General features: G+C 39.9%; 1 protein-coding gene across 1 annotated transcript in view; it reads right to left on the bottom strand.

Moving 5' to 3' along the window:
• Positions 1-6,752: 6,752 nt before the first annotated feature.
• The window catches only part of GADL1 (glutamate decarboxylase like 1), a gene marked incomplete at both ends in the record, with an annotated part of 148,980 nt that continues 142,576 nt past the window's right edge, over positions 6,753-13,156 (bottom strand). Inside the window, 1 exon segment of the mRNA XM_080715344.1 lies at positions 6,753-6,926. Within this exon segment, the coding sequence (XP_080571470.1) occupies positions 6,753-6,926 (174 nt within the window).

Below are 13,156 nucleotides of genomic sequence, written 5' to 3'. Positions count from 1 at the left end.
TGGTGGAAAAGAGGGAAAGGGGGTTTCAGGGACAATTACTATTCAAATTAAGGAAAATCAATAGCAAGCAATGAAAGTCTTAGTGGGCTCCAAAGTTACTATTGCAGCGACTGTTTGCTTATTTACTGACTTATTCATTCATTCACTTATTTATTTTTGGTACTGGGGATTGAACTCCAGGGCATTCTACCTCTGGGCTATACCCTCAGACCTTTCTTATTTTATTTATTTTTTTATTTTCAAACAGGATCTCCCTAAAGTTGCTGAGGGCCTTGCTAAGTTCCTGAGGCCGGTCTTGAACCTGTGATCTTCCTCTCTCAGCCTCCCAAGTACTGGGATTATAAGCATGTACCATCATGCCTAGCTGAGCTGTTGTTCTTAATTGGGCACACTTTTTTTTTTTTTTTTTTTTTTTTTGCAGGTCTGGGGGTGGAACCCAGAGGCATTAGACCTCTGAGCTATAACCCCTGCCTTATTTTTTATTGGTGGTACTGGGGGTGGAACCCAGGGGCTTTCTACCTCTGGGCTGTACTCCCAGACCTATTTTATATTTTATTTGGAAACAGGGTCTCACCAAGTTGCTGAGAGCCTCACTAAGGAGCTGAGGCTGGCTTCGAACCTGCGCGATCCTCCTGTCTCAGCCTCCCAAGCGCGGGGATTGCAAGCGTGCGCCACCACGCCTGGCTAATTGGGCACACTTTGATAACTGTTTATTGGATTTCTTTTATTATTTTTACCTTGAAAATAAAAACCAAAGGCAATCCACTCATGAAGGATCTGGCCCAAGGCTTTAAGACATTCAGCTATTAGTACAACAGGCAGCAACTCAAAACACTGAGCCTGCTTGGACTCCGCCATCAGCAGTGGCAGCACAAATGCCAATCACTGGCTCCCAATTACTGGGCACTTTACAGAATATGGCAGCTAGCACATCTGCGGGTGACCTAGTTCTTATTCAGTCTTCATATGAAATGGCAGGGCCCGGCCGCTGGCTTGTTTTCATTTTCTGAATTGTATTGCATCCCTCTTGTTGCAAGTTACTTACTCATCCAGACTCACTCGCCCACTAATCTACTGCGCTCTCTCCCTTTCACATTCCCCTAGTAATAACCCTTTTTTCCATTTACGGAGAATCCAAGATTTGCATCAGTCTCCCACGAATCCCTTTACTCCTAAGCATGCACTCTGACATCGGTCCTTTGGAATAGTGCAGTCGGCAGGCATCAGGTTCGATTGCCAGCCTGTAAGGTGAGACTCAAATACCAGGTAGCTTTCATAGCAGTGACCTTGGTACCAATTTGATCTGACTTTGAAGTCAAGTATCACTTTCAGGCCGTTAACGCTGCCTATTTCTCATCTTCCGTAACTGGACCTGATTGTTTAGACTTGGCCGCTGCAGCACTGGAGCTATGCTTTTCCTGAGGTATAAAGCCTGGTGTTGTTGCTGATTTCTGCATTTCAGTTAAAGTCTTCTACTGCCTTCCGGCTCCTGAGAACCCAGACCTGCTGCCAACATCTGTTCAATATCTTGATCAAGTCAGCGCCAGCCCGTGATCATCAAGAGACTCAAGTGGGGGGGACAGGGAGACTGAGGTATGAAGCATCATAAGTAAATCTGGGGTTTGCCTAATTAGACAGAAAATGATCTTATTCACTGAGACAGAAGAACATAGATGAAGGAACAGGGTTGGGGAAAGACCTTGGATTGGGGGCAAGAAATCATGAGTCAGTTATGGACATGCTGAGTTCGGGGTGTTTTGGGAACACTCTTATGGACTTGGAAAGTGTTATGGTTTAGATCTGGAATGTTCCCCCAAAGGCTCATATGTTGCAGCTTGGTCCACCATGCAGCCTTGTCTAGAGGTAGTTTTTTAAAGAAGTGATTGGATTATGAAGGCTCTGACCTTATCAATGGCGTAACCCATTGATGGATCTGTAGCTGAACGGACCATTAGAGGTGATGGAAATTGCAGGAGGTAAGTCTTCTTCTCCTCCTCCTCCTCCTCCTCCTTCTTCTTCTTCTCCTCCTCCTCCTCCTCCTCCTCCTCCTCGTCCTCCTCCTCCTCCTCCTTCTTCTTCTCCTTCTTCTCCTCCTCCTCCTCCTCCTCCTCCTCCTCCTCCTCCTTCTTCTTCTTCTTCTTCTTCTTCTTCTTCTTCTTCTTCTTCTTCTTCTTCTTCTCCTTCTCCTCCTCCTCCTCCTTCTTCTTCTTTTTCTTCTTCTTTCCTCTCTCTCTCTCTCTCTCTCTCTCTCTCTCTCTCTCTCTCTCTCTCTCTCTCTCCCTCTCTCTCTATGAGATGATCAGCTCTGCCCAACCCATCATGATCTCTTGCCTTGACATAGGTCCAGAATCAGTGGAACTAGGCAACCATGGACTGAAGCCTTTGAAATCATAAACTAAAACAATTTTTTCTTTTTAAAGTGATTTTTCTGCCGGGCGTGGTGGCGCACTCTTGTAATCCCCACGCTTGGGAGGCTGAGACAGGAGGATCGCGCAGTTTCAAAGCCAGCCTCAGCTACTTAGTGAGGCTCTCAGCAACTTAGTGAGACCCTGTTTCCAAATAAAATATAAAATGGGTCTGGGAGTATAGCCCGGAGGTAGAAAGCCTCTGGGTTCCACTCCCAGTACCACCAAAAAAAAAAAAAGTGATTTTTCTCAGGTATTTTGTCATAGTGATGAAAAGGCCAATTAATACATCAAATGATCCTTTCTGTATGTGGTTGTAGAGCTCAGAAAAGTTCAGCAAGACAAAGCAATGGAAAAATACTTGGAAATTATTATTCTTACCTCCATTTTATCCCCTGTGAAAATTTCTTAATACTCTAACTCAAAGGGTCCTTTTTATACCGCTGTGTCCTACATCTTCAATGGCAAAAAGCAGAAAGAAAAATTCCTGTGTCCTAGTTTGAGAAAGGTGCCCTGGAAGTATGATATAATTATTGCTTTCTGAACCCAACTTAGTTCCTGATGCTTTTTTCTGCCAAGTAACTGGCAGTCAAGCCCAGCCAGAGGGCTAGGATTGGTCTTTCCTCTATACAGAGCTGCCAGCAAAGAGAAAAGGCAAAATTGTGGGCCCCAGATGAGTTGGATTCAGATGACTCTTGGAATACCACTTGGTAGGGTGACATTTTAGATAATTTTTATAGACCAAGTCACAGGTTCCCAGTTTGTGATTAGGGGGTAATAATAACTCCTACCTGATCTAAGAACTATTGTTAAGAATCAAAGATCAGAAGAGGAATTTCAGACTTTTGATTGAATAAATTCTGATGATTGTTAAAACACTGAAATTATATTCTAAGTGCTTGCTCCTAGCAAATAAAATTTTAACAGGCAAACAAATGGCCTTTACACTGCCAATTCCAAAGTAAAACTCAAGGCTTACATCTGCAGCATTTGATGTGACTGGTCCCTTCCTCCTTCCTAAAAAATAATGTATCTTCACTCTGTCTCTCATAGGTCTTCCTCTGCTTCACGGTGGCTCGTCTTCAGGGGTCTTTGTGGTTCTACCTTGTCATGAACTGATGTTCCATGCCAGGGCTCAGTCCTGGGCTTGTTTCTTTTATCTACAAATACTGTCTATGTGCCATCACCCTATCTCATCTGAAAAACTATCTGTATGCTGATGGGTCATAAGACTGGTATCTTCAGCCCCAACTTTCCCCCTGAAGCTGAGACTCATTACTAATTACTTATAAATCACTGGGGGGTTGCTGATTTATAGACAATTCAAATGTTGCATGGCTGGAAAAAGTTACAGTATTTTTCTTATGGCCCTTGCTTCACTAAACGGCAACTTTCTAATAGTTGACCAGCCCAAAATCATGTGGAACTATCCTTAATTTCTCACTTCTCTTTTACCAGTCTCCTCCATTAATCAACCCCATCAAGTGTACCTTTAAATGCATCTAGAGCCAGGTCTCTATCACCACTGCTTTCATTATAAATCTAGTATAAACCACCAAACTTTCTTGGTTGAATTATCAAAACTGTGTCCCACTTGGTGTTCCTGAGTATACTCTTACCCATGTTTACACTATGTTCCAAATTGTAATCAGCACGCTCCTTCTAAAATACAGGAGAAATTGCATGGATACCCTTTTTCAAATTCTCCTGTGTGTTTCCAATAGGACTCTGCTTACAGAACCCTGTGAAATAGACTATTGAGTACATCTGATTATAACATCTACCACTTACCCTATAGTTTATACTAGCCACAGCTCCTTGCTGGTCCTTGGACATGGATGTATGCAGCTCCTCAGGCCTCTGACTAACTGGGTCCTCCTTCTGGAGCATCCATACCCAACTACGCACAAGACTATCTCACTCCTTAAAGTCTCCACTCAAATGTCAAGTCAGTGTGACCTAAGCAACCATTTTGTGTAAGTTCGCCCCCCTCACTACCACAATCTGTTTATCTCTTTTTCTTCAAAATACATACATCACTTGACTTGTTTTATATAAAAACAAACAAACAAACATATATATATATATATATATATATATATATATATGAATGAGAGTTGGGTTTTGTTTTTGTTTGTTTGTTTGGTTGGTATTAGAGATTGAACCCATGGGTCTTCTTGGGTGTTCTTTCTATGAGCTACACCCCCCAACCCTTTTTAATTTTTTTTTTATTTTGAAGCAGGGTCTAGCTAAGTTGCTGAGGGTTTCACTAAGTTGCTGAGGCTGGTCCTGAACTTAAGTACTGGGATTACAGGAGTTCGCCACCACACCAGGCTAGAATTATTATATATTTAAATCTTAACTGCCTCCACTGGAATGAAAAGTTGAGAAGATCAAGAGTTATGTTTATTTAATTCACTGCTTATCTCCAGCACCTAAGATCATCAACTGGAACACTACAGGCAGGTGTATGTGAATATTTTAGTAAAGAAATGAATGACTGGATTATAACCACCCTTTCACAAATAGTTTTTTTTTTATAACCATTCAGTCAAATACCTGATTGAGTATGGTATATCCAAACATTTCAAGAAAAAGAGAAGTGAATTTTCAAAATATCTATAGTAGTTTTTTCTACTGATCAAGAAATTGACACTTGTCATAATCAGACACAGTAGGAGAAAAGCTGTGCCCAGAAGAAGAAAGAATATACAAAAGATAAATCTACATTTGGCCAAAACTGCTTTTTCCATTTTATTCAAGGTGTTCATTAAAATTCACACTGCTTCCAACTTGCTTCCTCGATTGTTCAACTGTCAACGAGTCAAGTTCACTTCTAAAATGTATCGGTATAACTCAGAAAAAAGGAGGTGATTGGAAAAGAAATGTCAACACACTAAGTGCACTTATATTGCTTTTTATTTCATGAATCCAAGTTACTGCACACATGGAATATGGTGTGTTGACATTACAAAAAGCGGCAAGAGATGTAAAATACACATGTATGCTCACAGAATGTGAAATAATTCAGAAAAAGCTCAAAATATTGTAACCAAAGGAGATACTGAGAAACCATGCACACCAAAATGAAAATATGTAATAAAAGCAAAGCAGTACACATCTGCTTCTCAAAATGTAAATGGCATGAGTTAATGATGACGTATGAAAAGGTTATTGCATTTGCTAAGTCTAACTCCTGAACGTTCTTCATCCACCTTTCAAAACAGAGCTGTAACTCTACACCCACATCGCTGCATTCTGTCTACTTCATCAAATAAAGCACTCCTAGAAACCGAAGACTAGGGTCAGACACAATCATCCACTCCCAGAAGAAGTGGAAGAAAGACCTCTGATTCCCAGATTCTCTGCCCAATAGAAACCCACTTAATAGTCTACGCTGACATTGTAAAGTTTGGGAATGGGAATGTTGTACAACCCTGGACTTAGTTCTGGTTATACCCTACAAGGCAGAGAACAAGACAAGAAATGGGCCCCTAAAACAAAAAAGAAAATTACAGACATATGAAATGTCTACTCCCGGCTAACAACACAGGTGATTTTAGGAAGTGAGTTGGGATTGTTGCTCATTGATTAAAAAGTCAGGCACACTGCAAAGTGTGTTTTTTAAATCCTAATCTCTAACTCAGATAAATCAGGATAATGGTTAATGTTAACTTAGGAGAATAAATACTCAACCTACGTAAAACATATTATCTTTATAATTTTATGCAGTCTCTCTTAAAAAAATAGTTTTGACATGATATCGATGCCTTTAAACACTTGTTCTAAAATGCCGCCATTGTATTTTTCAAAGTATGGCTCAGGGGCTACTGAAATTAGATATCCCTTTGCTAACCAAACATCAGACTGGTTATTTAATCAATACAAGCTTTTTTCTTAAGCCAGGGCTTCTCAGATTTTATATGCATCAGAATCACCGATTCTGATGAAAACACAGAATCCTGGGCACTGACCCCAGAGTTTCTGATTCAGTTGGTTGGATGTGACACTCGCCGTGAGCGTCTGCGTTTTTATCAGTTCCCCAGAGATACGAATGCTGCTGTAAGAGAGACCATGCTTTGGAACCATTGCTTTAAACTATTAATTTAAATTCCTTAAAGAGCAAAGTAGTCACTAAGCTTTCTTCAAGGCTGTGTCTACCTTTAGGCAACAGTAGAGTCCCAGCAGCAAAGGAGGCCTAAATTCCATCTGCTTAGTGTTTTGGTTTTGCTGTGCCTGGACGGGGAGTGTTTCCTATTTTTCATCGGAAGGGCTATAATCTACTTTTTGTCTTCAGATATTCTCCCCAGGCCAGGCTCCGTGCCCCTGGGGGCCTAAAAGCCACAGCTACATGTCCCTGCCCAGGAGGTCTATCTCATCCAGGAGGAAGTCCATGTCCTCCCGGCTCACTTGCGGGCTGATCACGACCTGGCGGAAGAAGTTGACCTTCCCCCGATGGGGCTGGTAGCCCAGCATGAGGCTCCCCTTCTTCATCATCCTCTCCTTAATGGCTGGGGCCACCTGTGAGGGGAGAGGAGGGAGGAGGTGAAGGACCAGAGTGAATGCTCATCTATACAAGTTGACATGATGATGATGATAATAATAATAATAATAATAATAATTTATTGAGAACCTAGGGCATATGAATACTGATTCAAGTACTTTAGGCTTACTAATTCACCTAAGCTTCCTAATAACTCCATAAAGCAAATACTAGCAATATGTCCATTTACAGATGAGACAATTTCAGCAGGCAGAGAGGGAATGAACAAATATCTCAGATCCCAGGCAGTCCCACTCCAAGCCCAGACTCTGAAATCTAAGTCAGATTGCAATGCTGACTCCTAAAATTCAAGTTGTATACCTCAGGGGCTGCAGTCTCAAAAGTATCAAATGTTGCATTCTCAAATTTGTCTTAACTTTAAAAATAAACTCCAGTTAAAGTATCATGAATGAAGAAAATTGGTCATAGATGAAAAAATTTTAAAAACTTTTGTGGTTGTCTACCCAGGGAAATCAAATATGGATATGAACCGCAATTCTATTTTGAAGGCTAACAGCTATTAGTTTATTAATGGGAACCTATATTTTTCTGTCCATTACTGTGCTTTGAAAATATATGGCTAGCCAGGGGTGGTGGCATATGCTTGTAATCCTAGTACATGGGAGGCTGAGACAGGAGGATCTCAGGTTTGCAGCCAGCCTTAGCTACTTAGTGAAGCCCTCCGCAACTTAGTGAGACCTTTTTCAAAATAAAGAATAAAATAGGGCTGGGGATGTAACTCAGAAGTAGAATGGCTCTGGCTTCCATCACCAGTACCTCAAAAGACAAAGAAGGAGAAGGAGGAGGAGGAGGAGGAGGAGGAGGAGGAGGAGGAGGAGGAGGAGGAGGAGGAGGAGAAGAAGAAAATATATGACTAAAGTGCAGGCCCTAAAAACAAGCTTGATATTCTCATATGGGAAATATAAATGCTACCTTTTTATTAAGAGGTATAAAGATGGCAATAAAATTAAGAAGCCCACATTTTAAGGATAAGGCCTGAGTGTAGTGGTGCATGCTTGCAATCCCAGTACTTGAGAGGTTGGGATAGGAGGATCGCAAGTTCCCAGCCAGCCTCAGCTACTTAGTCTGTCCGCAAATTAGTGAGACCCTGATTCAAAATGAAAAATAAATAGTGCTAGTGGTGTAGCTTGAACGTAGAATGTCCCTGAGCTCACTCCCCAGTGCTGAAAAAAAAAAAAAAAGAGCAAAGGATAAGCCTGAAATAAAAAGTGTTGGACCAGGTGGGGTGGTGGCGCATACTTGTAATCCCAGCATTTGGGAGGCTGAGACCTGAGGATCACTGTTTGCAGACAGCCTCAGCTACTTAGTGAGGCCCTTTGCAACTCTGTGAAACCCGGTTTCAAAATAAAGAATAAAAAATAGGGTTGGGGTGTAACTCAGAGGTAGAATGTCCTTGGGTTCCATCCCCCATAGTGTTGGGCCCAGTAATCCAAATGCAACAATTTTTTAAGAATTTAATGTTTGAAGAATTAGGTCCATGTTAGGAATCACATGTAGAATTCAGTCCATTTTCTAATCAGCAATGTGACCACCCACGAATTAGGTGGTAAACATCTAAAAGAGTGAAGTTATTTTTTTTTTTTTTGGAATACCAAGTTAAATAATACAGATAGGACACTTATTGGCTTGAAAAAAAATTGTAAGCAAAGATTTTCCACTGAAATTTTATTTTAACTATTTAAAATTATTGAATATGTTCTGTGTGAAGTAAAAAGGGAACAGACATTTCTTTTTTAAAAAAATCTGTTCCTTTTCATTTAAGCATAAAACCCATTTACAGCATATAGGTTAACTTAAAATTATAGCATTTGGTAGGCTGAAACAGAAGGATCGTGGTTTGCAGACAGCCTCAACTACTATTTAGTGAGGCCCTTTGCAACTCAGTGAGACCCTGTTTCAAAATAAAGAATCAAAAATAGGGCTGGAAATGTAGCTCAGAGGTAGAAAAGCCCCTGAGTTACACTCCCAATACCACAAAAAAGAAAGAAAGAAAGAAAGAAAGAAAGAAAGAAAGAAAGAAGAAAGGAAGGAAGGAAGGAAGGAAGGAAGGAAGGAAGGAAGGAAGGAAGAAAGAAAGAAAGAAAGAAAGAGAAAGAAAGAAAGAAAGAGAATAACCAACATATTATGCAGTAGACTCAGCATCTCTTCGGTCACTTCATGTCAAATTGAGAGTTACACACAGTAGTTATTTTTTTAACTTAGACAAATAATTTAATTGATCACCATGAATAAATATTACTCCTATTTCATTGAGTTTCTCTTCTGAACCATTAATCAATACCACTCACAGAAGCATAAATTTCTGACCTCATATTCTCAGAAGGCTAACATTTATCTCATCCCAAAGGAAAGAAAACACATTTATAAATAACACCAGCCAATGTGCTTTTTAATGTCGTAGGTGAGGGACACAACTGCCAAGTCCCATGAGTCTGCTTTCATGGTATAATCATCCTTTTTACCTTAGTTTTTTAGTAAACCTATATTTCATTAGACACTCTCTGAAAGCAAGCCAATCCACTTCATCTGATACTCAACACAGTCTTATCTGTTCCAATTATGATGACAAAATCAGGTGTTCCAGGCCTCTCAAGACAGAATGTGTTGAACTTAGCTACACTGCCTTTTTAAATTAGGATGCTCAATCGCTGGGCGTGGTGGCGCACGCCTGTAATCCCCGCGCTTGGGAGGCGGAGACAGGAGGATCACGCAGGTTCGAAGCCAGCCTCGCTGGCTTCAGAGACCCTGTTTCCAAAGAAAATATAAAATAGGTCTGGGAGTGTAGCCCAGAGGTAGAAGTACCACCAAAATAAATAAATGAATAAATAAATAAATAAATAAATAGATAAATAAATAAACACATACATACATACATACATACATACATACATAAGAATATAAATAAATTAGGATGCTCAAAGGTAACTTTAAATACTTTTTCTTCATATATGCTAATTTGGGAGCTAAGTCTTGTGAAACAAAGACCATACTGTGCTTACAACAACCAAAACAAACAACTATTCATCAAAATTTTAGCATTTAGCAAAAGATCAGAGGTTTCTTACAACACAACAGGAAAATATGTGTGTGTAAAATTTTAAAAAGGCACAAAAAGAGGACGAAGTCTAATATTGGATTAGTGAAATAATGTAGATCACCTGGATCTATTATTTTCTGGGAATACTTTATTTTAATCACCCATTTTACTTTGATCTGTCTAGAAACTGGAAAAACTACAGCCACTATTTTCTTTACAAAACTTAATGACGGAAGTCCAATGGATTTGAAGGCTGGGAAGCTAGCAGGAAACTCTCACTAGGCTTAACGAAACTCCCATGAAATCTTCAATTGCACATGTATCAGCTGTGTTATCGCTGATTTATGCAAGTCTCATACGATGAAAGCTGGTAAAGCATTGTGTGAGCCCATGAAAGATGGAGGTCAAAGGATTGATTTCCATAAAAACTCGTTCCCTCCCTTAGAAAGATTAGGTAAAGGGGCAAGGCTAAACATTACACCACTGTCAAGTTAGGTGTGGGCAGAGAACTATCACGCTCTTCAAACACAATCTTGAGAGCCTGGACTGATTCTGCAGATTGTACACAGATGTCTGCCTGCTCTCTCGGTCTACACAGACCTGAGCTGGATGTGACGGATGATTCTTGGAGAGCCTGGTTGACACAGGTGCTCCCATCATTGGCCCCCTACTCAAGAGAAGCTTACTGCTTCTCAAAAGCATCTGGGAATCCTCACTCAATGGGGGGCACTTTTTATCAAAAATAGGGAAATAGATGTACACATGTACAATATTTGACTATAAGATATAAATACTATATGTAAAAGTATTTAAGTTATGCATGCATCACAGTTTTCTAGGATTATTTTCTTTAGCTGATTAATCCTTAGCACCTTAAGTACGAGGGTTTCTGATGTATAGATGGACATGCATGAGTATGTACACGTGTATGCGTGCGTGCATGCATGTATATGTGCGTGTGTTTGCACCACTGCGACCATACACTCTCACATGTAATATAAACTTCGAATGCACCATACATGATTTAAGGTTCTTACAATCTCCCTACTTGGCCATAGGACCCTGAAGAACCTCAGTCTGATTTAGGTTCATGACATAAGCAGATTTATTTTTAACTCAAAGAGGTGACCTCCAGCCTCACTGGATGTAAACTAAAACTTGGTGGGAAAAAGCATAGTAGTCAGTGATAATCAATATTAGGAAGACCTGGCTCACACCAGTCAAATGTCTACTACCCAGGAGAGCCAGAGTCTGTCTGTCAATCTTAGAGTGTACAGCTTGTTATTGTATAAAAATATGTTTTTTTTTTTATTTTGGGTACTGGGGACTGAACCCAGGTGCATTCTACCTCTGAGGTATACTACTGCAGCCTTGTTTATTTTTTATTTTGAAACAGGGTCTTGCTAAGTTGTTGAGTGAGTCAGTAGATATTTTTCAGCAAAGCTGAAATGGAAGGGTAGGAGAGGAAGAAGGCTGAGGTTGATTAATGGAGGAGCTACATTTGAATATGTGTAAAAGTATGAATGTAGCATGGTCAACCTGGACACTCACTGTTGGGAGGGGGAAGGGGAAATGGGAGAGGGCACCAAGCACAGTCTGAATGTGTGCCATTTTCAATATGATCTACATAACAATAAAATAAACTTTTCAAAAAATAACCAAAATTCCCTGCATCCCTGTCATCCTCCAGTTACCCAGGGAATAATCAACTCTGACTTAGATCCAATTTTATATTTAAAACAGACATGTTGTTGGCTTTAGCCTGATTTGCATAGTTTCTTCCTGTTTATTTTCCAATGCCTCCATCTGTCCCTAAAATAAAGGTATTTTATGCCTTATCTTTGGAGATTACTAGAATTTTGATTTTCATTCATAATGTGCCTGAGACTCAAATGTAGCAATTATCAAAATGAACCTGCGGGGTTAGTAAGCAAACCAAAAATGTTTTCTAATTAAGGCAAGAGAGGTGAAAGTTAGTGGTCTATCAGGTATCTTAACATAAAGATATTCTGGGTATTTAAATTCCTGCCCTTGTATAAAAGTCAAAAATGTGTTTCCATGGTCAAAACGCATGGCATAAGAATCAAACTTCTAAGGTAATTAGAAATTTTATCACTGGCTTCTCAAGATTATGAAGTAATGACCAAATATCTATGGACTCCGAGCTAACTAAGCAAGGAATCGATGGCACAACAGACATTTTATCATCGAATCCATGAACAATAAGATTCTTTCTAGAGGTAGTTACTGCCAGGGAAACAGGGAGGTTCTCCTTGGTCCATAAGTACTTCAAGGGAAAGAAAATCAGAAACAGCCCCAAGGATGAGGCTCATTAAATCTCTACCATGAATAATAATAATAATAATAATAATAATAATAATAATAATAATAATAACGTTATTGTTATTGTACTAGTAGTAACTGTTTTGTTATTGACAAATATGTTACCAAACCTTTACAATTTCCAATGTCCTTTCACATGTCTTTTCTCCCATAAGCTTAACTTATAGCTTATTTGGAAGGAACCTATATTTTGGCAATTTAGGGACCAAGAAAGTTCTCATTAACAGCCAGCTTTTCTTTACGCAAAAAGAGAGAAAATCATCCCTTTGCTATTTAGAAAGCTGCAGGCATAATTCAAGGCTGAGCAACTTGATACTCACTTTTGCTGATCACAGCAAAGGAGCAGTCCTAATCTGACAGGATAGAATATTCACAGGGGAGGGAAAATATGCACAAACGAAATATAAGTCTCCAAATATCGCCCCTAAATAGAGCGTGCGTGGTGGAGAGCAATTTGGCAGGAGTGAGATTGCTTTCCAGCTCTCAATTATTTTACTGCTGGTTTTCCTTCAAATTGTAAATCACTTTCTCGTGCCTCAGTGCGCCGGTCCCTGCATCTTAAGTGCAGGAAGATCCTGACATTTCTATTTGGTTGCACAGCGACTCAATCTACACGTTTCTGTAGGATTTCTGTTTTTTTCCCCTCCTTAAATTATGTCCCAGCGATGTCTCAGTCATTTAAACTGGATTTTGTCATCATCCCGCTGCAGCACATGATAGTCTTTGATATTTGCAAGTTGCTTAAACGCAAGGAAACATAAAATAAAATGACTCCCTCGCTGGCCAGGTATAGTGATTTGCTAGGCA

This window comes from Muscardinus avellanarius, assembly GCF_963383645.1.
Source record: "Muscardinus avellanarius genome assembly, chromosome: 18".
NCBI lineage: Eukaryota > Metazoa > Chordata > Mammalia > Rodentia > Gliridae > Muscardinus > Muscardinus avellanarius.
The sequence above is the reverse complement of the archived record's forward strand: the minus strand, read 5'-3'. Positions and strand labels throughout refer to the sequence as shown.